The following is a 23157-nucleotide window of genomic DNA, read 5'->3' as shown; positions in this document are numbered from 1 at the left end:
TGTGTGTGTGTGTGTACAGTGACAATGCACATCTGTTATGTGAGGAAAGTGAAGAGGAATGAGCCCAGCAGGTTCTGATCAATACAATACATAATTGAGGTCTATAAAGGAAATTGGAAAGGAGCTGGTCTTAAAGGGATGAGGACTAAACTGCAGATAAAATATAAGTTAGGGACGGTAGAAGTTTTGATTTGTTGACCACAAGTAAGAGAATAAAGTGCCTTTGAGTTGTTCCTCATTCCCTCCCTCAACTTGTGAAGGGTTACAGTGGTGCCAAAACCCGGGAATTGAGGAAGAGCATTGTCAGGGAGTCCTCACCACTGTCCCAGATCATTCTGTCCCACGCCAGCCTCCACCAGACTCAACATCATGGCCTCCTTGAGTTATGTAAAGAGCAGAAGCAGAGCATCCAGGTCCCGCTTGAAGCCCAGGCGGAGGAGCGGCAGGTGCTCTGGAGCTTGATTCAGCATGCGGGTACTGCAGCAGCAGCCCCAGCGGCCACCGCGGTCACGACCCACATCGTTGTAGCGAAGGTGGTACCGCAAGACAATCCAGAAGTGTTCCGTTGTTTGAGCGTGCTGCGGAAGCATGGGGCTGGCCTGAGTCCCAGTGGGGGGCTTATTGCTGCTCTTGTCACAGTAAGCCCAGCTTGTGGCCCAAAAGCTTCCGGTAGCGAACGTGCTGTAGTACCCGTACCTGAAGCGGGCAATAATGCAACGAGTCAGCCACACCCCCAAACAGCACCATCAGCACTTCCGGCCGCCCGTTTGCCTTAGCCTAAAAGCTCTGATACAATTGCCAAAGATGGCTGCTGGCTGAGGGGTATGATGCCAAAGAAGTACCGTAGTTGACCTCGTGGTACTGGAGCAGTTCGTTGTCCGACATTAGACGACGCAATCCAGCTCTCCTCTCTCTCTCTCACTCTCCCTCCCATTCGTACTTCTCCTACTCCTCCTCAACCTTGATTCAATTCAGGGGGCAAAAACATATAGTGGAGGTGGTGGTTATTTCTCACCTCACCCATCTACTGGAACCAACTGGTCGGGGTTTAAGACCTTAGCAAAGGAAATGTTGGTGGATGGCTCCTGCAGTAATGAGAGGCGGTGTGGAATGTATGCATCATATGGGGAGGCAGTGAAGGGCCAGTTGACGTCAGCTCCATATCTGGGGGACACAGACAGGGGGGAGGGCACCACTCCTCCCCTCTTGGCATGTATTCCCCTCTGGGATTTCCCCTTGGAGCAGTGTGTGATGAGACCTTCAGGCACGCCTTTGACCTAGTGAGAGTAATCGATGGTCAGCAAATTCAACCTAATGTTGCGATCTCCCACCCGTATGTTTTGATTATTAAGGATAGGCTATATCAAGTGACACGGGACACTCAGACCAGAGAGGAAATGACCCAACTGTTGGTCTGAAAGAGCTGTTGGGAAATGTTATTCCAGGCGGCTCATTATAATCCCATGGCTGGGCATTAGGGTGAGATAAAACACTAAACCATCTAATGGCTAGTTTTTATTGGCTGGGTATTCATGGCAATGTTCGCAGGTGGTGTGTGGCATGTCGCGAATGTCAGCTGGTGAATCCGCTGGCCTCCCCAAAAGCGCCATTGCACACCTTACCATTAATCAAGGTTCCCTTCGAAAGTATTGGTATGGAATTCATTGGGCCATTAGAACGGACTGCATGAGGGTGTTGCTTTGTGTTAGTGATAGTGGACTACGCAACACAATACCTGGAAGCAGTGCCTCTCCGCAGCATTTCTGCACGTTGTGGAGGCACTCTTCCGTATTATCTCCCAAGTTGGGATCCTGAAAGAGATCCTGACTGATCAGGGCACATCATCTATGTCATGGACACTTTGCAAGCTTTATGAATGGTTGGGGATTAAATCAATTCACACCAGTGTTTATCATACACAAACGAATGGGCTGGTGAAATGATTTAATCAAACGATTAAAAACATGATTTGTAAGTTTGTTCACAATGATGCCCGGAATTAGAATAATGGCTCGAGGCCCTGTTATTTGCAGTACGAGTGGTCCCACAAACCTCCACAGGGTTTTCTCCATTTGAATCATTGTACGTTGTAGCCTCGTGGCGTTTTAGACGTTGTTAGGGAAGATTTGGAGGAGAGACCCATTAATAGCAAAAATTCAGTACATTTTTGACCTGAGAGCAAAACTCCACACACTGGGGCAAATGACACAGGAGAATTTAATAGAAGCTCAAGAACAACAATCCCAGCTGTATAACAGGGCTGCTTGGCTACAGGAATTCACACAGGGAGAAAAGTGCTCCTTTTGCTACCCATGTCAAGCTCTAAATTACTCGCAAAGTGGCAAGGACCCTTTGAGGTCACACGGCGAGTCGGGGAAGTCGACAATAAGGTCAGGCAAACAGATAGAGGCGATGCACTTCAAATATACCACCTAAAACCGTGGAGAGAGGCGGTTCCTGTGGCTCTGGAGATGACAGTTCCCAAGAGGGAGGAGCTGAGACCAAAGGTAAGTCTAAAAAGTGTGGCCCAATTCACCCCGGTCCCCTGTGGAGACCACTTCTCACTGTCCTGAGAGCACAGGTTGCCAGGTTACAGCAGGAATTTTCCAATGTGTTTTCACCTCTACCTGGTCACACAGACCTAATAGAACACCACTTGAGACTCCTCCAGGTGTGGTTGTATGCAGCTGCCCCTATCGATTACCTGAACACAAATAAAAAAGGACCTTTGAGTTGTTCTGAGCCTGCCTCCAGCTTCCTCATTCCCTCCCTGAACTTGTGAAGTGTTACAATGACTAATACTGTTAATTGTATCTGACAATTTTGCATTTAATAACCACAGAGCCATAGAGGAAGCTGGAATGATGCCATATCTAAAATCCTATTTAATGCTCCTGAAAGAAATGAAATTCATTATCTGTGTCTGCGTGAGTTCCAGAGACAGCGTCTGAGATCTGCAGATAGTCAAATTGTACATTTACATATATGCATGAGACGGAAAAAATAGTGAATAGAGGCAAAGTATAATTATCCACAGTAATATTATATTTTTCCCACAGTAATTTTGTTCCTGTTATTTACTACATAGTGAAATAAACCTTTTATTTACACAACCCAAAGACAGAAATGCATGAACTGTACATTTTTTTATGCAAAGTATGTCATAGCCTTTTTGCATATTCCTTCACTTGTTACAACAGCAGAGTTTACATCTGAAATAAAATTAGCACTGGCACCAAGTACGAGACCTGTATGTTCCCCTGTTTCAGTGACGCACATCAACTGAACACATGTCCCCCCCAATGTGTTGGCGGCCCATGAGTAAGTACACTGCCAGCCTGTCCTCCGGGTGCAAATCCTAAGCCAGTATTGCTCAATGGAGTTCCCCAGGAGCGTGGACCAACCTGGTCCAAATTCACTCCCAGCAGAGGGCTCCTGTCATGTTAGCATGGCAGTGTTAGTGATTGTGCTCAGTGAACCAACAGAAATATGCTGCTTGCCTCAAGGAGCATGAACCATGGCCCAGTAATCAGGGTGGGACAGAGCCCCAGGAGAGAAGGCTGATATGCTGCCATAGCCAAACCCACCATGTTTTCACCCAAAGCCAATAGCCTCATAAAAAAAGAAGAGTGTGAAAGAGAAAAAGAGAGCTCATGCCTTGCAGTGGATTATATATAACGTGTTATCATTGAGAAATAAGAGCAGAACACATGGATTCTTCACAATGGAACAGTGAGAAAATAAGAAGTCCTTCACAAAGGCTAAAGATTAAGGAGGATTTCTCACCATAAGGAATTTCAGAGCGCTTAATGGAGCTTTAATCCCTCTTTGTGATTTCTGCTCATCTCTAGACCTAGGGCTATGAGCAATATCTTACTTATTAGCAAGAAACTCAACTCGATCCACAGAATAAAGATTATAGCCTGAAATTAGAATAGTTTATAAAATATCCACATTTTTAATATGGCTGGGAATTACACAAAAGCCTGGTATAAGTATTTTATTTAACATGCATTTCAGAATGAAAATTGATTTTTTTTAAATTTTTTTTTTTAATATGCCTATTTATCAGCTGTGGAACTATATGAAAATTTCATGAGATAACCGTCATAAAACCCAAAACAAAGTTCTTTAATTTTTAGCATGGTGTTTAACATACTAAATACTTTATAACAGAATATTTCCACTTAGAGGAGAGGGTCACTGCAAATCAAAACAAAGTTATTATGAGTGATCACATGCTTTTCTATCCTGATGGGAGTGCTCTCTTCCAGAATGTCAGTGTTCCCATCCACAGGGCAGAAGGCTTCATGGAATAGTTTGATATTGAGTATGAAAACCATGTAAATTATTTGCCTTCAGAGTTACTTGTGAGAGATTTTGTCTGTCCACTATATTAAAAAAATATTAAAGGAAAATTTTTTGAAAGCTTGATGTTTATCGCTCCATACAGTTCCAGAGCTTTAAAAACGCAAACTCCTATTGCAGCTATTCTACTGGCTCAAATATTACTAAGACAACTTATATTGTTTATTCCTTGAATTTACCACCTGTCTGTATATCAAGTGGGTTTAATTTTTGAAATATATTTTCTACAGTCACTGAGGCTGATCATTTCGCATTCTTTGTACTCTGCTAATCTATTCTGTTTTGTTCTGTAGTGTGCTTGCCATAGTAATCATCATGAACCGTTTTCTAACCTGTTTCTTCATCTTTTTCATTTTTCATTCATCACAAAAGGCATGTGTATAAAGAAGCAATTTTTTTTGCTTTGATTTTTTTTAGTCATGTCCTTTGGGAATATGTGTACATTGTGAATATATATATATATATATATATATATATATATATATATATATATATATATATATATATATCTTTTTAAACTACTAAATTAAATAATTGATCATTCTCAGTGGCAATTGTAAGGGAAAAATCTATTCAGCTTTTATAAAGACACACTGGCGACATTTACATTGGCTGAGGCTTCTAATTATTTAAAATATTAGGGCATTCATTACTACTGACATACCAAATCTTATATTAAATATTTTTCAGAGAGTTTGTAAATAAAATGTTTAGTGTCACTTTTAGAACCTGGTTTTATCCACCCATCCATCGATCCATAAATTTTCTGTTCTACTTATCCTACACAGGGTTACAGAGAGCCTGGAGCCTATACCAGGGAACTTGGGGCACGAGGCATGGACACCCTGGATGGGGGGGGGTGGGGGGTTTGAAAGCAGCCCATCACAGGGGAAAATCACACACACATTCACATACTGTGGACTATTTGAATATCCCAATCAGCCTACAATGCATGTCTTTGGACTGGGGGAGGTACCCCGGGGGAAGCCTCCAAGGCATGTGGAGAACATACAATCTCTGCGCACGCAGGGCAGAAGTGGGATTTGAACCCCCAACCCCAGAGGTGCGAGGCAAGTGACAAACATACACTTATTGTAACAGCACCACAAAAACACCCAAATAATAAGAGGTAATCCTTACAAAGCCCAAAAGCCATTTTCAGAAAACAAACACTGAAACTAAATTTTAAATTAAGTATACACACACAAAAATAAAATTCCCAGTACTGAAGTAACACTTATATTGTTCAATCTACAGATACAAAGCTTATGTAAGTCCAGCTGAATGCAAATGCACGAAGTAAGTTTTAGTTTAGCACTGGGGATTTTGCTGTGGATTCGGTTTTAGGAACATATATCTTGCTCCAGAATCTCGGATGATTACAGGCACTGATCGATTCCAGACGTTTGCTAGCACAAGGTGCTAATAAATGAGAAATAATAGGCCCATTTAGAAACCTCATTAAGGAAATACATTTTAGCCAAGATACTGAAATAAACCCCAGCAACTGTGTGTGTGTGTGTGTGGGGTGGGGGGTGTGCGCGCATATGTACATAAACAAAAAAGATTGGGAAGAAAGAACAACTCCCTAGGTCAGCATTAGAAGTTTTCTCTAATTGTTGTTTTCTTTGATTGTATGAGGATTTTATGGCTTCATCCATAAAAATCATTCTTATTTTTCTGTAGACATTCTGATATTCTGGAATAAGTCAAACGAATTTCAGATCTTTCTGGCTGTAACAGTGATGAGACTGATCAGCATGTGGAGTGAGTACTATTGTTAATAAATCTGAAATGATTAAGCCTGAGAAGGACTGCTAGAGGCACACATTTTAAATCTGTTCAGGGTTTTTCAAGCACTCTTTCTGAAAGTGAAAATAGGATCTGTGATCTGTGCAATCAGGGTTGTAATTCAGAGCAGACTTTCAATGCACTGCATTGATGTCAAACTGATTTCTGTTTTTTGTACTTCTGTGATGCATTTTCGATGATCATCTTCCTTATTTTTTGGTCTAAAATGTCTAAAATGTCATGAAAGATTTTATTTGTTCAGCATCTCTGGAGCATCACCTAAGATCTCCTCTTGTGGCATCACCTAAGATCTCCTATTCTTAGAAATGTAGGACAAGAAAAGCCCAGAATGGACTTTTACTAATGGAATAGTAGAAGGAAAAAAGCATGAATGGATGTGTGTAACCTTTAACATTCATAGCAAATAACTAGATTACTGTTTTCCTTTCTAACAGCGTGTCCCTTGGTTATCAGTTTCACTCATTATAATCATCTACAGAGGCTATGAGGAACAGGTCAGAGAGAATAATACAACTCAATGTGAGTCACTTTACATTATTAATCTTAGCTTGTGAGTGATTTCTGAATACTGTGCTTATCCGTGCCTAACCCAGGACTAAAATATATTTGTATTACACAAACACCTGAGGGCATATTTGTAGTTGATGTGAAACAGACAATTAATTAAGCCATACACTTAGTAAAGAAATCTTAATGAGAGTCTTAATGAGAGTCGTAATAGCCTTAATGTTGTACCACATACAAAATGTCCTAAAGCTCTGTTGTACTACCCGAACATATGATTGTGAATAAAAACCTTCTGGAATTCCAGTGTTTAAAAACTAGTCACCGCATTCACAAACTTTAGGTTCAAACCACTAAAATACAATAATCCTTTAGAAACACCTCATGATCTTCACAATTTACTCTGCATGCATCCCTTGGGCTTCTCCTACACAGCCTACATACTGTACTTGGTTTGATAATGTTTAGTAAATACCATATAAATGGGGGAAAAAAAGCAAATCAAATTTTGTAAAATAAAGATCATAAAAAGAGTTTAGAGCTATTGCATTACAAATGTTGGAATTAAGTATCTACAATAGACACTGCTGCTTGTAGTATCATCTAATCTAAGTGATGAAACAAAATGAAAATAAACTACAGTCTTACATTCTCAATGGAAACCAATAATGGTTTGCTCTAAACAAACCTTTAATAACCACACAGGGGATGATGTAATCAGCATGAAGGCAGATTAAATTAGAGATGTGTTTAAACACTCCACAATGAGACATTCCCTTTGAGCTTCTTGATTCCAGTGTTGTACAATAACAATCCACAAAACCACAGCTGCAGTCCAAACCACCAAACCATCAAATATGCTATTACACTCAATAATTCTGTTCCTCTAAACATAATTTTACAGATTAAAAATGAGAAAAGAGAAAATATACTATGAAACTCTGTATATTCAAACACAATTTGAACTGTATGCATTTGTGGCCTTATGTGAGGACATGTTGAAGGACCTCGCTTTTTTATTATATCTTATATATTGTGTACTCCCATCTCCACCAAGACATATAAACATGTTTGAAGCGTAGCAATGTGTTGCTGCCTCATGCTCTTGCACAGCTGACGAAACATTATGGTAAGGCAAAAGCAACTCCAAATGTGACTTACGCATATTGTTTGCCCTCGCCTGCATGTTGTCATAGTTCTGGGCATGTCTTCCGATGGCTTCTTCATGTTCAGCTTGACAGGCACCTTGCATCACACTTGCTACAGCTCTGTCAGGGAACAAACATTTTACTTAATTAGTGAACAGTATGAGCTGTGCCTCGAAAGTTGACTGTGCTTACATTAGCACATTTAAACTTTTTCCATGTGGAACTCATGTAATGGAAGGACATCTCAATCTCCTGAAGGGCATTTAAGAAAAACAGTGATGAGCTGAAGCAAACATGGATAATTTAGGCAACATCAGGCACATTAATACGGTTTTGTTTACATACTTAATGAAAAAACAACAACAACAAAATATGTTTTCCTGTAGTTGATGTACTAGAATTTTAGAAATAGATCATGTTAGCACACAGAAATGTATTTCTCAGGAAATAGGTCACCAAAAGGGTCTTGTAATATTTGAATTCATGTTAGATCTTCAGAAGGATAATCACTGATTTAGGAGACACCCCAATGCTACATTGTGTCTGCTGTCCAAGGTGCTGACTTTAAGCAACCCTTACGAGTGATGCAATATTCATGGAGGTCAGACTTTATGATTAAAGATTCTCCAAGTTTAGCTACTAGAAAGTATTCCAAACTATAACTTTACCAAAGAATGCTAAAATTGCTCAAACTATATTAACCACAAACAAGCAACCAAATGCATCCTGAAATACACGTAGCAGCTCAATGCCATTTTTCCAGTTCAGAAGGACTAAAAACTGTTGTCGCTCCACACTGTGCGTAAAGACATAATGGCGAGCAAAAAGGCAATAGCATACGAATGTTTTGAATTGGATTCTAAGATTTAAAAAAAAAAAGTTTTATAACCTTCTTGGTGTGTTTTGGAAAAGACTGACCTTCTCATAACAAACTGCAGAGCGCGTAATGAGAAATGCAGTGGTCTTACATAGTTGCTGCGCATGTGTCCCATAGCGCACATGAAAAAAGCTCCTCATCGACCTGCCAAGTCTTATTTATTGAAACCTGCTCTTCTTCCGGTTATGTTCTGGTCTAGCATTTTTATCCCGCGTGTAGGTGTAGAAGCAGATGCTTAAATCCTAAATGCGACTGTAAACAATGTGGGGTCTTAACATGAAGTGTTATATCATCAGTTAGACGCAGTGAATGCGAAGAAGGCAGTTTGTCAAACTCCGCTGTCTTGTACTTCATTAAGCTATGTGCTAATTTGAAATCACGCCTTTTTTAGAGAGAAAAGAGAAAACGCAATAGTTTAAAAAATAAAAAAACAACAACAACTCCCAGTTAAGTGCTTTCAACCTACCGAGTCATGTTTTCCCTGTGAGGTCTCTGCGCCTTTTCCAATCCAAGTTTGGTAAAAATCCCGACGAGCGCCATGATGGCCACTACTCCACAAACGACGTATACGATTAAGTTGGTCTTGTCCTTGGTCGGGTCGTGCCTCGGGTCCGTCTTCTTGTGCGGCGTTTGACCTTTGAGCCAAACGGGTGTGTTGTAATTTGTGCACAAGCTCTGATCCAGGCGCGAGCTCTTGTACGCGCAGCAGAAGCGGAAGCCACAGGTGCCGCAGCAGTACAGGTAGGTGCCCGTGCGGCACACGAACGGCGGGTCCCACTGACCCATCACGTCGTAGTAGCCGCGACACTCGTCCTGCGTGTGCGGCTTCTCGGACACACCGCTCTCTTCCGAGCCGTTTGAACCCGACAAAACGACGAATCCCTCCAGTCGCCGCTCTGCTTCACCATCCGCCCTGCACACCAGCGCCGTGACCTCCACCAACAGGTACTCCCACAGCAAGACCGTCCATCTCATCCTGCTCCCGATCTGTCAGTGCCAGTGGCTAGCAATTGGAAGAGAACAGAAATTTAAGTATGAATTTGTACCCATGCGGAGTGCTTTTCAGCATTTTTCTTAGATTTCTTTTCTTCCAGTTTTCTTGGACCGGCACTAGTGAGGTCCACAGGGAGTGTTGTGTGTGCAGTCGAAGCGCACTGAAAGCTTTTCTTTCTGTACTTTGAGTCGTTTCAGCGCAGCGCGCGCAGTGCTGTGTGTAAGTGATGCTGTGCACGCGTGCAAAGCCTCCGAGCAAAACCGCGGGCAACAGTGGACTCTGCGTGTCACACACACACACACACACACACACAGAGAGAGAGAGAGACTCAACTAAACAGGGGGGGAGAGAGAGAGAGAGAGAGAGAGAGAGAACCAGAGAGAGAGAAACCCAACTAAAAGGAGAGAGAGAGAGAGAGAACCAGAGAGAGAGAGAGAGAGAGAGAGAGAGAACCAGAGAGAGAGAGATAGAAAAAGAGACCAGTGAGAGAGAGAGACCAGTGAGAGAGAAACCCAACTAAAAGGAGAGAGAGAGAGAGAGAGAGAGCCAACTAAACAGAGAGGGAGACAGAGAGAGAGAGAGGTGGAGGGAGAAGAATAAGAAGGCGTGAGGGATTGATTTAACAACACAGCGCACTTTGCAAACGCTTCATTACTACATCCAAAACACATCATATAATATGTTGTATTTAAGCCAGCACTGATCCCACTGTTTTATCTGCTTTATTTTGATGTGGTTCTCTGATATTGAACTGATTCTCTTAGCAACTGAGTCGACTCCCTCTCCAAGCCTTTGTTGTGGCAAATAACAGAAGCGCAATGGCTGTGTGCTTTAGGAAAAGATGTGTCTTGTGTTTAGATCCAAGATACATAGGCTGTTGTGTCAGTCAACATCTCATGTGTTCATGGTATAAACTATGTATACCAATTCACCTTTTTATACCACCACAATACTGATACTCAGTGTCTGATCTCTAGTTAGACTAGTACCTCACAGTTACCACATCATATGCCATACATAACAAAAGACGCATAGGCCTACAATTTGTTGTAAGTCTAAATTGGCTCTTATTTGTCCTCATACAGCTGCAATCAAAATGATTCAAGCCCCATTGCAAATAAGGTTTATTGTCAGAATTTACAAACTTTCAGATGTTTGCAATGAACAAATCAAACAAAAGCAAGTGAAATAGTTCAACACAACGAATGCTTCAAGTGGTTTCCCCAAATTCAACTGAAAATGCAACTTATCATGATTTCTCCTGTTTCAAAATTATTCAACCCCTTCATAGCAAACATCTTTAGTACTTAGTAGAGCACAATTTTGTTGTTATGACCTGCTGCAAACGAGATGCATAGCTTCTGGCAGTGTTCCTGAGGAATCTTAGCCCATTCCTCATGAGCAATGGCTTCCAGTTCAGTAATATTCTTGTGTTTGTGTGTTGCAACCGTCTTCTTCAAATCCCACCAGACATTTTCTATGGGGTTCAAATCAGGTGACTGTGATGGCCCTGTAGAATCTTCCAGGACTTCTTCTGCAACCAAGTGGAATTTGAGGTATGCTTGGGATCATTGTCCTGTTGGAAGGTCCAATGATGTCCAAGCTTCAGCTTATTCACAGACAGCATGACGTTTTCTCCTAGGATTTCCTGATACTTCAATGAATCCATCTTGCCTTCCACATGCTGCAGATTTCCAGTGCCAGAGGATGCGAAGCAGCCTCAGAGCATCACCGAGCCACCACCATGCTTGACTGTGGACAGGGTGTTCTTTCTTCATTCTTCTTTCTCCAGACATACCGCTGAACCATGCTGCCAAAAAGTTCCAGTTTTGTTTCATCGCTCCACAGTACAGAATCCCAAAACTTCTGTGGCTCATTTATATGATTTTGAGCCAACTTTTCTTGTGCTTTTGGGTCAGTAGTGGTGTATGTCTTGAAGTTCTGGCATGGAAACCTTCTGCATTTAGGATGCGCCTTACTGTGCTCACTGAAACCTCAGTGCCTGTTGCCACCAAGTCTTGCTGCAGGTCTCTTGCAGTCACTCAATGGTTTTTCTCAGAAATCTGCTTGCAGCCATTGATAGCATCCTTTTTCTGCGCTGTCCAGGTATTTCATACATTTTTTGCCCCTAGCCAGTTCAGGTATTTCATGTGTTCCAGCTCAAGCACACCTGGTTCAACTAATGAAGTTCTTGATTAGTTTCATTAGGTGTACCTGAGACAACAGCTGTTTTGCATATTTGTGCTGCTTGAGGGATTCTATTCAGGGGGTTGAATAATTTTAAAACTGGAGAAATCATTATAGAGGGTATACATTGGCATCACTTTCCCGCCGGAACACGCCCCCTTGGCTGGACTGAGTGGTAAAACATCCAGCAAAATGCCTGGTTTTAATAGGGGAAGCTGCGAAAACACTAGTATAACTAACAATTATCAGCTTAAATTAAAGGCAGTTGCACTCGACAGTGACCCTTACAATGTGCCCAAGAACCTGTGGTCCATTGACATTGGCATGTGGCCAAAAATCGGCTTTCCCGACATTTATATATACCTGATTTCGAGGCTGGGGAAATACACTAAGCAAAGCCTGAAGGCATACAACAGCCTTCACGCTTGTTCCTACTTCAAGGTGGGATTTGTTGGGGAAGTTAAAGTGGCAAGAACACCAATAAACATTCTGGTTGTATGTGGACAGGTATATACAAATATTTTTATTTTATTATATAATTTTATCTGGTAAACTGTAAGCTAGCTAGTCCTAGTTTGTTTGTAGCTGACACTGCTTCCATTTACTAATGTTATATATTTGTGAAGGTAAAACACAGGCAGAGAATGATTAAGCCCCCATTATTCATTAGTGGAAATAGGCAGCATTTAAAAAGAAATATGTAGCAAATAATTCATCATTGTACAATATGAATACCTCATGCCAAAAGAACTCGACCTAAAAAAGGAGTGAATATGTTTTTGGTACTCTGTAAAAAGATAGCTCCGAATTCTTGTTGAATCTGTTAGCACAATCAATCGCACAACAGCTTTTCCCCATTTTAGATGCGTCTTTTTCTGTGTTTTCACAGAATTCGTGCTGTACACTAATGCTGCCACTCAGTCTTTTTGCCACTCAGTGGGCGTGACCGCAGCGAGTTCCGGCTACCGTGACGTCACGTGTGTACCCTCTATAAGTTGCATTTTCAGTTGAATTTGGGGAAACCACTTGAAGCATTCATTGTGTTGAACTATTTCAATTGCTTTTGATTGATTTGTTCATTGCAAACATCTGAAAGTCTGTAAATTTTGACAATAAACCTTATTTGCAATGGGGGTTGAATAATTTTGATTGCAACTGTATGAGGACAAATAAGAGCCAATTTAGACTTACAACAAATTGTAGGCCTATGCATCTTTTGTTATGTATGACATATGGTGTGGTAAATGTGGGGTACTAGCAATGGGGGTTGAATAATTTTGATTGCAAGTGTAGCTCTGCTAAGACTTATATTATAATCAAGCTTTCTCTTCATGAGAGAGACAAACCATTGCTTTCCATCATTAATCCGTTCTTTAAGGGAGATGTAATTTACTATAATGTATCCTGGCACAATTTGCAGACTGAACTGATTGCTTTAAACTCAGTCAAGGTTTAAAATCTGAGTAATTTTTTTTGTCTAATTTGTAATTATTGTAAGGTGCCATCTGTAACATGAATATTTTTGTATTCAGAGAAATTCACCAATTACTTGTAGATTTGTACATTATGTGCTGGGTGGCACACAAAGTGCATTTATGGACCTAAGAAAATTTCCTTTACAAACTGTACAAAAATAGTTTTTTAATCCACAGAAAGAGTTTGTACACAAAATGAAAAGTTTTATTGTCAGTTCAGTGTAGCTTCTTCTGTGGAGTGCAGTAAGGTACTATTTGGTTTTGAAATTAAAGTTTTTGGTACAGAATTATCTGACATATTACATATGGCACTTTATAAGTTCCCTTGTGAACTAGTGGCTAGCATGCGGCGCACTCACTGACAAGGCCTGGGTTCGATTCCTGGTCAGGGAACCGACCCCAGCCGTTACCAAGCCTGGAACATGTGGAGGGTTGTGTCAGGAAGGGCAGCTAGCATAAAACTTGTGCCAGATCGATATGCAGAAGGGTGATCCTCTGTGGTGACCCCGAAATGGGAGCAGCTGAAAGAGGGCAAAAAAACATATGGCACTTTATAGTATAGACCTTTCAAACTGTTCAACTGAAGAGAAAATGCCAAATTTGGCAACATGGACAGGGGAGCTTGTGAGCTGATCCTCCATAGCTACAGTATGAAATCATATGTTACTGAAGGACTGTGTCTGTTTTTAAATGATATATCAATTTTAATATTATGGTACATAAAGAATGGGGGAAGATATGTTCCATTAATAAAGGTTTAGTTTTAGGAAACAGTGTGGCAAGTTTTTAGAAGTACAGATCAGTTTTTAACACAAAAATAAATCACTAATATACACATCTGAACATTAATAAAGCTTTCTTACATTTTTCTACTATACTGAACAAATTAGTTATACAGTATATCATAAACAGTAATATGTCATAGACCCTACAGTTGAATGATTTTGTGTTGTTTTTATTATATCTGTTGTGGATAAACGTGCCCCTGTGAGAAAATGCATAATTGAACTGAAAGACACAAAATAATCAATAATCAATATTTTCAACTAATTAAGCTTGTATTCATATGAGCCCACGGCGTGGGTCCAAAGCCAGCAAAAGTAACTGTTTGTCAAAGTAGACTAAATTCAGATTTCTATGTAATAAATTCACACTCTCATTACCAACTCAAATCACAGGTTTATCTTTCATCTGTCACTCTGAAAGTATTAACAATCCATCTCCATTTGACAGCCATCTTCAACTTTTCCTTATAACAGACTATTTTTAATCCTCAGACCTTATCACATAAAGAGATTCCTGTCCATTATTTCAATCAACAAATTATTTCCAGTGGTTTCTAATTTGACAAAGCATATCCCCCTTAGTGCGGTGTGGTGGTGTGGCAGGTAGAGTTGGCATGTCACAGCGCTGGAATCCCTGGTTTGATCCCGAGCATGGGTTACTGTTTGTGTAGAGTTTGGCATGTTCTCTCCATGTTTGTGTGGGTTTCTTCTTGGTTCTCTGTTTCCTCCCCCTCACAAAATCAACTGGTAGGTGTGAATAAATGTGCAAATGTGTGTGCATGATGATTAACTGGCTCCCCATCCGGACTGGCACACCCAGAATATGCTCCAGAACCCTGCAACCCTGTCCACGATAAAGATATTACTGGGGATGGATGAATAAATGAATGAATGAATGAATATCCACCTCATGTTCATCCTGCCGTTGAGAGTCACAGCCATGGATAATCATTTCAAATTACTTAATCAAATATATCTTAAATAGCTAAGCCCTTAAATGAGCTTTAAATCAAATTGAAGCTCTAACAAGATTACTCAGTATATAACAGTGTTTACTCCCCATTAATTCCTATGTACACAAAGCTTTACTTCCCAGAATCTTTGATTGCCAGTGTACTTAATCTACATAGGTAACTAACTTGTTAACTAGCTTGCTTATCTAGATTGCACAGATTGCTGTTTATGTGATTTATTATTGGAATTGCCAACATTGCAATCTCACAAGTACCACTATACTTAATCCAAATATACTTGATCTCATTCAGTCTGGTTTCCCCTTTAACCATAGCATGTTCCTGTTAAAGGAAAACGTTGTGTTTCTGTACTTACAGTGAACGTTTTTGACACTGTTTAGTTAAACTGCAATGTACATGTTTAAGCCTTAATGCTATTCAAAGGGTTTTTTTTTTTTTGGTTAATAAAGTGCTTCAAAAATTGCTTTTCTAATTATCTTTTGGAGCTACTCATGGTGTGCCCCAGATATCTCCACTAGATCAGAAAAAAAGCTTCTTCACTTTAAACCTTTCAACCTAATCTGCATAATTTCCCAGAACTATTATAATTCTCTACTCATAATTCTCATATTATTATTATTATAAAATGAGTAATAAAATAAAATATTAACCAAAATAATCAAATTGAGAGTATGAAAAAATAATAAAATCAGATTAGACGCGGCTAGATTCTCCGCTAAAGCTAAATTACAAACATTGTTATTTTGATTCATTTTTCACATGGTACACCTACAAAATAATTTACTTCATATAACACCTTGAAACCAGGCACTCAGATAAAATCTGACTGATTAGAGTGACATTTTGTACATGTTGTCCTAATATACAATGTTACATATGGGACAAAATTAACCGTGGAGTTCTGCATTTAATCAGGTACTTCAAGCCGTTGTACTTATCACATTCAACTGTATGAGCAGTCCTAAGATAACAACATGATGAAGGACAGATGTAAGTAAGGTTCTGGGCCATCACAAGCTACCAGAAGAACTTCAATGTGCCTTGACATAGAATCTACACATCTCTGGATCTGTACTGGAGAGATGTATACCATTCTTCCTAAAGATTGGTGTTTTGATGATAGTGGTAGTGAGTGGTAGAAAGTTCAAAAGCTCCCATGGGTGTTCCAGTGTGTTGAGATCTGGTGACAGTGAAGGTCAGAGCATATAATTTACATAATTTTCATCCTCATTAAACCATTCAGTGAGCCTTCATGCCCTGTGTATGGTTATCCTGGATAGAAAGATTTTAGCATAGGCTAAAGGTGATCAGTTAGAATCATTTTTGCAGTGACCGCAAATCATATCTGCAAAATGCTCTCCACAGCAAAACAGAGCCACCATCTCCCCCCTTAATTTGATACCTAGACATTGGGGGTCTTGTTGAGCCATTAACATGAGAATGCATCACCATTAAATTGGATACTTTAAAATAGTATATGTAATTATTATTAGTACCACAATTACAAATATAAAAGCATTATATGAGGTACAAAAACTGTAACATCTCTTTTTAGAATCTATTAATGTGTACTTGTCACGAACCTCGAATTGGCACGGAAGCAGGAGCGGGCGGCAGGTGTAGAGCGTGGTATCGGGAAGTACAAGAAACGTAGTCGTAAGACAGGCAAAGCGATTGGATGAACAACACAAACGGCAGAGAGCGTAGTCGAAACCGGAAACAGGGGTCGAGGATCACAAGAAGACAAACTAAGTAGAACGGCTTGGTATCGCAGAGAAACGAGTTGACCGAGCGTATACTTCGCATAGATTCTGGGTGAATGACTTCCCTAAGTACTAGCGGTGAGAGTGTGTGTCTGAGATTGGTGCCAGGTGCGTCTGATCAGAACTCCGGGGATGGTGAGCGCATGCGTGCGTGAGAAGTGAGTGTTGCATCTTGGGAATTTGAGTTCTGATCTGACTGAGCTGTGACAGAACCCCCCCCAAAGGGCTCACTCCGGGAGCCGAGTTCTTTCTTGGCCTCCCCTGGGGTCGTGGACCAGGGAGATCAGGATAAGTTGCGTGAAAGTCTTTAGTAAGCTGTGGATCCAGTATATCCTGCTTGGGAACCCAGCATTGTTCCTCAGGTCCATAACCCTCCCACTCGACCAAATACTCCAGCTTGCCTCTCCTGTGTCTAGATTTGAGGATGTTCTTGACACGGTAAGCCGGTTGTCCATCAATTTCCGGTGGGGTCGGAGGAGTTTCAGATGGTACTTCGGTGGCTAATGGACCGTTGATAACAGGTTTGAGACGTGATACGTGGAATGAGGGGGAGATGCGGCTGTGTCGTGGCAGTTCCAGACGGTAAGTGACTTCATTGACTTGCTTGAGGATCTTGAATGGTCCAGTGTATCTTGGCGTTAGTTTTTTTACAATTATGAGCTTGTCTTAAGTCCCTTGTGGACAACCACACCCTATCGCCTGGTTGGTAATTAGGGTGTTCTTTCCGGTGGCGATCTGCTTTGCGCTTGTATGTGTCTGTGGTCTCTTTCAGGCGTCGGTGGGTGTCAGCCCAGACACGCTCACTACGTTCAAACCATTGGTCAAGGGCAGGAGCTGCGGTGGGGGTCGCGTTCCACGGGAACAGTGGGGGTTGGTAACCTAGTACGCACTGGAAAGGAGTAAGATTGGTAGCCGAATGACGTAGTGAGTTCTGGGCATACTCGGCCCATGGCAAAAACTTGCTCCAATCCTCTGGGTTATTGGCATAGAAAGTACGAAGGAATCGCCCTAGTTCCTGATTGATTCGTCCAACTTGTCCATTGGCCTGTGGGTGATATCCGGAGGTGAGATTCACTGTTACTCCCATCTTAGTCATGAAGCTGGACCACACTCTGGAATTAAACTGTCACTGACAATCTCCTCCGGAATGCCGAAATATCTAAAAACATGCTTGAATAGAAGTTCGGCTGTCACGAAGGCGGTGGGGAGAGCAGGTAATGGAATAAAACGTACGGACTTGGAAAACCGGTCCACTGTGACTAGAACTGTGGTATTTCCTTGGGATTTTGGCAAATCCGTTTCGAAGTCTACGGATACGTGTGACCATGGGCGTTCGGGTATGGATAAGGGCTTGAGCCTCCCAGCTGGGAGGGTCCGAGGTACCTTATTCTGTGCGCAAGATGAACAGGCTGTCACCACCTTGTGTATATCTCCCTCCATATTGGACCACCAGTACTTCTCTTTTAGGAGATGGTGTGTGCGCTGTGCCCCTGGATGCCCTGTGCCGAGTACCGTGTGTGCCCAGATGATGAGTTCTTGGCGGTACTCTTCGGGTACAAATAGTTTGTTCGGGGGACACTTTACGGGCACTTGTGACTGGGGAATCTGCTCTAGCTCCTGGTCCAGATCCCACTCTAGCGCACTGATAATACATGAAGGATGGATGATATACTCTTCATGCTCGTTGACACGTTCTGTGTGGTCGAGACGAGACAGGGCATCAGCTTTTATGTTCTTGGACCCTGGTCTGTAGGATAATGTGAAGTGAAACCTGGTGAAGAACAGGGCCCATCGGGCCTGGCGGGGTAGCCTGCAGCCTATCCTCACAAGGCGGGGGACGAGGCGGAGGACATCCTGGACGGGCTGCCAATCTATCGCAGGGCACAATCACACACACATTCACACACTATGGACAATTTTAGAGATGCCAATCAGCCTACAGCGCATGTCTTTGGATTTGGGGAGGAAACCAGAGTACCAGGATCAAACCCCTTCTTACTATTTGTATCAAATTCAGAGACTGGGTATACAAATATGAACTTGCTCTGCGCATCCATGTTTTTCCGAGCCGAAACACTGGAATGCTTTTAGAAAGGAAGTCTGGAAAATACACATGAAACGTTCCAACTTCCGAGTACAATGGATTGCAGCATAAGTAGCAGCCTTACTGTTAGTCATTGGAATGGAATGTACAATGTGAAACATGTTCACTGTTGCTTAAATGACAAAATACTACAGGGTGTCCCAAAAGTCTCCACACACAGGGGACTCTGTACGGTCAGCACCACGTCAGTGTCTCCAATCCTCTAGCGCTAACTTAATTGCCAAGAGTCCACGATTTCCCACATCGTAGTTTCTCTCAGCGGGGGAAAGCTTTCGTGAGAAGAACGCCACCGGATGGAGCTTTGGCTTCTCTCCGAATTGCTGGGATAAAATGGCTCCTACCCCGGTTTCTGACGTGTCCACCTCCACTATAAACGGTCTGGATGGGTCCGGATGTTTGATGATGGGTGCAGTAGTGAAGGCTTTCTTGAGCTTGTCGAAGGCGGTTTGGGCGGTTGGATTCCATGATAGACGTTTGGGTTTCCCCTTTAGCAGGGACGTGAGGGGGTTGGCGATGGCACTGAAATTTCTAATAAACCTTCTGTAGAAGTTCGCGAACCCCAGAAACCTCTGTAGTTCCTTGATCGTCGTGGGTGGGGGCCAGTTTACTACTGCCTGGACCTTTTCTTGGTCCATGGAGATCCCCTCGGGGCTGATGACGTATCCCAGTAACGCAGTGGTGGTTTTATGAAATTCGCATTTCTCAGCTTTGACATATAACTGATGACGGAGCAGTCGTTGTAGAACTTGGCGGACGTGGCGAACATGTTCCTCCCGGGAGTCAGAATATATTAGAATATCGTCTATGTAGGCAATCACATGATGTCCCAGCAGGTCATGTAACACGTCGTTGATTAGACATTGGAAGACCGAGGGAGCGTTAGAAAGCCCATACGGCATGACCTGATACTCATAGTGACCTGAAGTTGTGCTGAACCCAGTCTTCCATTCATCTCCTTCTCGAATCCGCACCAAGTTGTATGCACTGTGTAAGTCCAGCTTCGTGAAGATGGTGGCAGTGCGCAATTGTTCCAGAGCGGCTGGTACTAGAGGTAGTGGGTAACGGTACTTGACGTAACACCGGTTTAGTCCTCGGTAGTCGATACATGGTCGTAAACCTCCTCCCTTCTTCTCTACGAAGAAAAACCCCGCAGATGCTGGAGAAGTAGATGGTTGTATATAACCTTGGTGCAACGCTTCCTGAATGTACTCCTCCATGGCTTTTTGTTCAGTTACCGTTAACGGATAGACTCTCCCTCGTGGTGGTGTAGTGCCTGGAAGCAAATTGATCGCGCAGTCGTAATCTCATTGAGGAGGTAGTCCACTAGCCTTCTTCTTACTGAATACTTCAAGGAGGTCGTGGTAAACACTGGGGATCAGAACGTTGTCCGCCTTGTCAGGGCTCTCAAAGGATGTGGATGCTAAGGAGATCACAGGGACTTGGAGACAGTGATTGATGCAGTGAGCTGACCAGCGAGTGATCTCCCTTTGATTCCATGAAATTTGTGGGTTGTGATGTTCGAGCCAAGGAAGACCGAGAACCACTGGATGCCGTACCGTCACAATGACATGGAACGTAATTTTCTCCTGATGAAGAGCGCTGGTGCGGAGGTTAATGGGTTCGGTTCAGTGGGTGATTAAACCATCTCCAATGGGGGCTCCATCTATGGCTTGGACACGGCGGGGGGTGCTGAGAGGATGAATGGGGATGTTATATTGGAGTACGGTCTCTTGGTCAATGAAGTTCCCCGCCGCTCCAGAGTCGATCAGCGCCTGTAATATACAGGAAACACTTGAGTATTCTAATATAACTGGTAATATGAACGCAGACTGAACTGAGTACTGGGCAATGGGTTCTAAACTCACCCCTGGCTGAGGTTGTTTGGCAGTTTTGGTTTCCCCTCGGGTAGAGCACTGTTTGAGAGGGCATTGGTGCATGAAGTGGCCCTTCTCGCCACAGTAGAAACAACAATGTTCATGGCACCGTCGTTCTCTCTCCTGCATGCTCACCCGAGTCTGTCCCAACTGCATGGGTTCACTAGGGCTCTCAGACGCTGGTGCTTCCGCCTCGCTGCGTATGGAGCGGCGTCTCCGTAGTAAACGATCCAGGTACGTTATAGCTACGTTGATGAGTGAATCGAGAGTCAGCTGATCATCACGGCACGCCAGCTCCATTACGATATCGGCATTTAATCCCCGGCAAAACATAGTCTTTAGAGCGGGTTGATTCCATCCGCTCCTAGTGGCCACAGTACGAAATTCAAGAGCGTAATCCGCCACACAACGTGATCCCTGCATCAAGGATAATAATTCCTCCCCAGTCTCCCAGTTGTCTGGAGAATGATCAAATACAGTGCGGAAACATGATGTCAGCTGATCATACATGCTGATGACGTTCCCTTCCTGTTCCCATTCCGTGGTGGCCCAGAGGAGAGCTCTCCCGGTTAAGAGTTCCATGAAGTGGATTATTTTCCGATTCTCCGTCATGTCTGGGTACGTGGAAAAAAACAGAGCACTGGAGTAAAAAACCTCAGCAGCGTGCCGGATCTCCGTCGTACTTCTCCGGCGCTGGAGTGGGAGGTAAGCGTGTGGTCGGTGCCGTAGAAAGCTGCGCGGCTTGGTTTAGCCGAGCTACCTGCTCAGTCAGGTTTGCGAGACGGTGATCATGGTCACTAATCATCCGGCCATGTCCCTCGATGGCTTGCGGCCAACGGGGATCTCCCGCTGCTTCCATTGGAAGGCGAAGTATTCTGTCACGAACCTCGAATCGGCACGGAAGCAGGAGCGGGCGGCAGGTGTAGAGCGTGGTATCAGGAAGTACAAGAAACGTAGTCGTAAGACAGGCAAAGGTCAAGCGATCGGACGAACAACACAAACGGGGTCAGGCAGAGAGCGTAGTCGAAACCGGAAACAGGGGTCGAGGATCACAAGAAGACAAACTAACTAGAACGGCTTGGTATCACAGAGAAACGAGTTGACTGAGCGTATACTTCGCATAGATTCTGGGTGAATGACTTCCCTAAGTACTAGCGGTGAGAGTGTGTGTGTGAGATCGGTGCCAGGTGTGTCTGATCAGAACTCCGGGGATGGTGAGCGCATGCGTGCGTGAGAAGTGAGTGTTGCATCTTGGGAATTTGAGTTCTGATCTGACTGAGCTGTGACAGTACTGCATTTTCTCTTTAGATATCAACATTGTTTTTATAGATAATTAGAGGCTCTCTTTTAAGCACGATTTTCTGGGTCTGCTGTGGATTCACTCATGCAAGACACAGCTCCAGACTGTACCATTCATAAGAAAAAAAAATTATTATTGGCCTACAGCTCCTTCATTTATGTGAAACATTTTATTCTTTCCATTGACCTTATTTTCTGTATTGCCATCGTTGTGGTTTTTTTACTGTTTGGGTTTGGGTGGTTTCCTGGCAAAGCTCGGCAAGATTAGATTAATTTAATCATCTTTTTCAGTTTATGTCTTTGTGTGACTGTACCCATGTGTAAATATGAGCATTGAAAAATGACAAAAATGTAAAACTCAGACAAAAAGAAAGCTTTTCTTTTTACTGAGAACCCATTCAAAGATGAGTCCTATGAACTGAATCAGTGGACAAGAGTTTTTAAACCTTGTGTAAATTGAATATCTTATCATTTAATTGGTATTAAAATTAACATGTAAAGACTGTACCAAGAACCCCCCACCCCCACCCCCACCCCAGTATAGGTATATTGGTATTTTTTCTAACCAATACTGCTGTCTTGTTTGGTGTTTTCACTGTAAAAGCAAAGTTGAGTAAAACCTAACTTTGTTTATCTTGTGCATTTATTCCAATTTCTGTTGTGATGCTACACTTAAATGTAAGGCAAACAAGTTATTTTTCATGTGCTGGCTGAGTCTGAGAACTAAATGTCACTACTAGCATGATGATGGAAATTGTGTTTCTAATAGTGAATGGAGTGCATTCAAGTGTAGCTACGCCATCTACATATACTCAGGAGTGTTATTAGGCCCTCTCTCATGATCTATTTCAGAAACTAAGGATCTAGTCATTGTTCATTTCAGGGCCATGGTTACATGAAAAACTAATATTACACAGTATGTCAAAATTGTGTGCTTTCAGTGGCCAGTTTATTTGCTACACTTACCATATAGTTTTTTTGTAGGCATATGAT

General features: G+C 42.4%; 1 protein-coding gene across 1 annotated transcript in view; it reads right to left on the bottom strand.

Moving 5' to 3' along the window:
* shisa9a (shisa family member 9a) overlaps positions 1-9796 on the bottom strand; it is a 29086-nt gene extending 19290 nt beyond the window's left edge. Inside the window, exons 1-2 of the mRNA XM_053640323.1 lie at positions 9176-9796; positions 7846-7952 (exon numbers count right to left, since the gene is read on the bottom strand). Of these exons, the coding sequence (XP_053496298.1) occupies positions 7846-7952; positions 9176-9684 (616 nt within the window). The 5' untranslated portion in view covers positions 9685-9796. The remainder of the gene's footprint in view (positions 1-7845; positions 7953-9175) is intronic.
* Positions 9797-23157: the final 13361 nt, after the last annotated feature.

The sequence above is a fragment of the Ictalurus furcatus genome, chromosome 13 (genome assembly GCF_023375685.1).
Source record: "Ictalurus furcatus strain D&B chromosome 13, Billie_1.0, whole genome shotgun sequence".
NCBI classification, from domain to species: domain Eukaryota; kingdom Metazoa; phylum Chordata; class Actinopteri; order Siluriformes; family Ictaluridae; genus Ictalurus; species Ictalurus furcatus.
The sequence above is the reverse complement of the archived record's forward strand: the minus strand, read 5'-3'. Positions and strand labels throughout refer to the sequence as shown.